At 36.9% G+C, this 4,875-nt stretch overlaps 1 protein-coding gene across 1 annotated transcript; it reads left to right on the top strand.

Annotated features, from left to right (window-relative positions):
- Positions 1–230: 230 nt before the first annotated feature.
- On the top strand, positions 231–4,606 carry FAM240A (family with sequence similarity 240 member A). Its single transcript, XM_009963284.2, has 3 exons — positions 231–319; positions 3,000–3,144; positions 4,475–4,606. The coding sequence occupies exons 2-3, from the start codon at positions 3,005–3,007 to the stop codon at positions 4,551–4,553; spliced, it is 219 nt and encodes a 72-aa protein (XP_009961586.2). The 5' UTR covers positions 231–319; positions 3,000–3,004; the 3' UTR covers positions 4,554–4,606.
- The last annotated feature ends 269 nt before the right edge of the window (positions 4,607–4,875 follow it).

The following is a 4,875-nucleotide window of genomic DNA, read 5'->3' as shown; positions in this document are numbered from 1 at the left end:
ACTTTGAATAAAGTTCCAAGGTATGAAAATAAACTGTATCCAGGTGATAACTGCTGGTGCAAAGCCAAAATATAGGCTTAAATCCTGTTATTCTCCTCTGAAAAACACTGAAATAGGAAGGAAAAATAGTTTCCATCACTGGGAAGATTTTAACACAGAAACTTTATCTTAGGGCAAGTGAAATACTGATAGACTGGATTTGATATCCCTGATTGCCCACACAACCTGAAGGTTTATGGTAACAGTTTTAAAATGGATGGCAGAACAGAGGTGAATTCAAACTTCTATGAGCATGACGCATAAAGGCAAAGGAAACCTGGTGAGTTATTTTAGCATTTATTGTTCAGTTCCTATAAACACCACATGAATAAGCTCAAATAAAAGGTTTGAAATAAAAGGTATTTTAGGATAGGATGATTCTACAGTTCAGAGAAGCAAATGCTGATGCACTGACATACTGATGTTTATTAAGGATGTACAAGGAACAGTAAAATAATGATGCAGAAATTCTAAGTTCAGTTGCTTTGATGCATATTTGAGTGTTCTGCAGTATTACTGGGAAAGAAAATAAAAAGAAACATTAAGGACTAAGTAAGAGAAAATCCAACACCACAGTATCCACATATTAACACAAAATAAAAGGTTAGAAAAGTAGGACAGGTTTGGACAATGCTCTTAGTGAGCAAACACGCACAAAGACAATGTCACAGATAATAGAGAAAGTAAAGTGCTAATTCCTCCTCCCTCCTCCCCCCAGAAACACCCAAACCTGTAATGTGTAGTTCTACACACACTTTGTAGTCTCAACCACATTCTAACATTCTTCTGAATACTGCCAGAACCAGATGTAAGGTGAATAACAATGAAAACTAATTCTGAACTACCCTTCTACTGGGTGTAAACTTTTTCCTTGGGTTTTTTTGCTGTGTGGAGGGGTGTCAGAGAGACGCATCTATAAAAAACATTCAAGCCAGCACCAACAATATATGCAAACAAACCAGGAGGTAGAGCATTTAAAACCAGTTAAGGATATGTGTGTTCTGAAAACATACACCTGGGTTCAGTTATACCTCATGGCAATGAGTTCCACAACTTTGCCTTATTCAGGAGATATTCATTCTTACATATATATAAAAATGATGCATCTATACTATATTAAACAGGAATTCATAATCATTTGGAAGTTATTATGTTTTGGGATCACTTCTGATTAAAGAAACCAGGAGACATTATTTCATGGCAGTTTAATTTGGAGCCTCAGGTTATCTGGGAATTTTGCTTGCTGCTCCTCAGAAATACTGTTATTCTCAGGGATTAACTCCTCAAGTGGAAAGTCCATTAATCTGATCCACACAGCTGTTACTGTATATTTTTCAGATATTTCTAGATTACTCCTGGTACACAAAAAGTTAAAAAGGGCAGTAAATTCTACCTGGCAAGAGAGATTTGTGTTTTTATTGGTATATATGTGGATATTTATAGAATACATATATTTTATGAAAACACATAATCATATTAAGAGAACTTTTGACCTGGAATTGGTTATCCCTCTAGCACAGCAGAAGATGTTCAACTGTACTTGTAATTCACATTACAGACTGATGCCAACACTTATACATCCAGCTGTAATCTGCTCAGAACCTGAAAAAAAAATGCTCAGTAAATTTTTTCTGCAAAAGTCAGGCTCAAATACTGTGCTTTTATCATCTGGACACCATGAATTGATATATGGAATTTTTACAGGGAACCACAGGGGAGTCACAGTGAAATCCCATCAAGGAAGGGACCTCTTCAGAAGAGCTGCTTTTGTTCCCCACTCATAGAGTCTTTATAATGTGTCTCACAGTTTTTCACAAGACAGCCAATTCTCCAAATGAAATTATGTAAAAATTACCAGTTCCCAATTTTGTTTTTCTTATGATGCCTGGCAGGGGAATGGCAGCAGTTTCTTCAAGCTTTTCCAAGCTAGCCATGAGGGGCTTGTTTACTAGCTCTCTATGGCTCGGATTAAAATAAATTACAAATAATTGCCATGAATTCAAACAACACGAGAGACCCCTAAATACTTGTTAAATAAAAAAAAAATTAAATGTTCTGGAAAATATTATAATGGCATGTTCATGCAAAACCACACAGCAATTTGGAAGGCAGCATGGATATACTCATTTCATATTTAATGAAGTTTTGAAAGTAATGATATGATTTTCTGGCTGTAATGTGGGATACAGGGGCTTGACTGTTAGCCTGTGAGGACTCATCTTGAGACAGATATTTTTTTCCTAGGATAAGATTCACTCAGAAATTTATTTTTAAGATTACACTGAATGGAAGAGGAAGGACAGAATGAACACAGATATATAAATATATTCAGTGAATTTTCTCTGTTTTGAAAATTGCCAAAGAGGGATAAATACTTAATAAGCAATGTGGCTTTTGTAAGTCAGCATCTTATAAAATTATGTACTTACTTTCATACATATAACTTGTCTCCATTCCCAAATAAAGCTAAGGTAAGTTTTATAATGATTAACCACAGATCACCAGAGCTCTTTTTCTTAGTTGTTTTAATCTTAATCTACAGTGGTCACTTTATCATTTTATAGGCATGAAAACAGTGAGGAAAAATCCCACTAGATCTGGCAATTTTTATATTTCCTTTCCATTTATTAGTACAGTAAAAGGTATCTTAATCATTAATCTAGAGAATACAACAGAACTGTCCTGCACTATGAGTTTAAAGGTCACAGGCAGATGGAGGTGAGAGATATTTGAGGTGAACAAGCATTCAAATCACTGCAGACAGCATATCCTCAAGTGTCAGAGCTAGGAATGAAAAGCTTAAATAGTGAGTCATGCCCACTGTTATCCTGATCTTACAAACAAAAGACTGTGTGACCCTAAGGCTGTGAAAAGCCAAAACAGCAAGAGGGTCCTTTAGCCATGAAAACAGATGAGGAACCAATAACTTGTCTTATGGTTGTTTCAAATTTCTCCTTTAGAGAAAATGAATAGCCAATACATACGTCATGAAGTGCGGGGATGTGAAACCAGTGACTTGAGGAACTTCTGGGAAAAGACCATTGAACAACAAACTCGGTATCTGCAAATTGAAAAAGAACGTCAACGAAGAAGTGCTCTGACAAAGTGCGTAGTTGGCATCTGGAAAAGTTATTTGAGCTTGCATTGCAATTCTTTTTTAAAGAATAGTGATACCTATATTTAGGTCATGCAATGAAAGCTGAAAGTATTTTTCTTAGATTTTTAGAGAATAATACATCTTCCCAAATTGCCATGCTAATGTTAACATGTCTAAGGTGTGGCTTCAGAGGATGAGAATAATTTACTCTCATTCCATAAACGGGTCTGAAGCATGGAACTTTCTGAAGTTATCAGGACAATATCTAGCAGTACAGACTTGTCTTGACCATCATGGCTTATGTTCACAGCAGAGCCAGCATGGATGTGTACCTGGCCCACCTTCTTTCTCTGTGGCCTTGTTTTCACAAGAATATAGTTTGAATTAATTAAGATGGCTTAATCTGTATAAGGTAAATCCATAATAAAGCAGATGGACCAAGGGTACTAATAGACCAAGGCAACCATTATCCATAACCATATTTACCTTAATCAGTCATATTTACCTTAATCAGTCATATTTACCATTATCAGCCACAATGAGAAAGACCCAGTCTGCGGCAACATCAGTACAGTTTTACTTCACACAAAGTCTGTAAGTTGAAGGCACATGCAAAGATGGCTATTTTGGTTTGAGATCATTCAGTGAGAAAACATTTTTTTTTCAAAATTTCCCTTATACCTCTCTTTGGATTGATGATTGAAAAAATAAGAGCAAGAATGGCCTTGCATTAATAACCCTGGGTGAAGAAACACTGGAATTAGTTTCTAGCATGTTTTACCAATTTGTAACTAACCTAATTTTAATGTCTCAACTCCTCAGATGTGAAATACCCATCTTTCCTATTTGAGGCAGTCTTTCCATGGTACCTAGATACTAAGGAAAAAAAAAAAAAAAATGCCACCTATTACCTAAAGCAGTCTGCTACAAGTCTGACAGAGGTTTCAACATGCACGGTGTTTCCAAGCCAAATAGCGCTCCGAGGCCCTTATGCAGTCCTTTTTAAAATGCGTTTCTGAGGAGGGTGACAGGGGAAATGTTGGGTGATGCTAACCCAGCAGGTGGCAGCAGGCCTTCTCCAGTGGAGGTGACGAGTCACTCCAGCACACAGCGGCACTGGAGAGAGCACACACTGGGGATGGAGATGAACCACGAAGCTCAGGTGAGCCCTTATCAGGATGCAAGAGCAATTCTTGAAGTGCTAGCCAGCAAAGCACTCTAAAGGGTCAGGACAGTTTGCATGACAACTGACAAAAAGCACCAGTGGGAAACATGAATAGTATAAACCTGTTCTCTGTAAAAATATGGGGACAAGCTGATCCATGTTTCTGTCCTTAGGCTCAGAAATGAATGGATGGAGAGGCTGGAAAAACGGATAAAGATGTTGAGGACCCAACCTGAAGACCCATCTAGCTGAAGATCCCACACTCATTACGTTTGGGGGAAAAACAAAATTGTTTCGTAGGAAAGCATGATGGTGTGATGAAAAAGCTTAAGTCAATTTTGCTTTGTGGTTCAAATGAACTATAATTAAATAGCTGTCATTGTTAGAAGTTTCACATGTGAAAAGTCTATTACTGCTTTTAAGATTATGCATCCATCCCTTCATCTGATAAACGGAGATTAAAGTATTCTGAAGTCTTCAAGACTAATAAATCATGGTTCACTGAGTTATAGATGCCTGGAAAAAGAGTTTAGTTGCACAGTTATTGCTCAGCAAAAACATTTATTTGACATTT

This window comes from Tyto alba, unplaced genomic scaffold (assembly GCF_018691265.1).
Source record: "Tyto alba isolate M040663 unplaced genomic scaffold, T.alba_DEE_v4.0 Super-Scaffold_13, whole genome shotgun sequence".
In the NCBI taxonomy this organism is placed as follows: Eukaryota; Metazoa; Chordata; class Aves; order Strigiformes; family Tytonidae; genus Tyto; species Tyto alba.
Note: the sequence above shows the minus strand (reverse complement) of the source record. Positions and strands in the feature narration are given on the sequence as shown.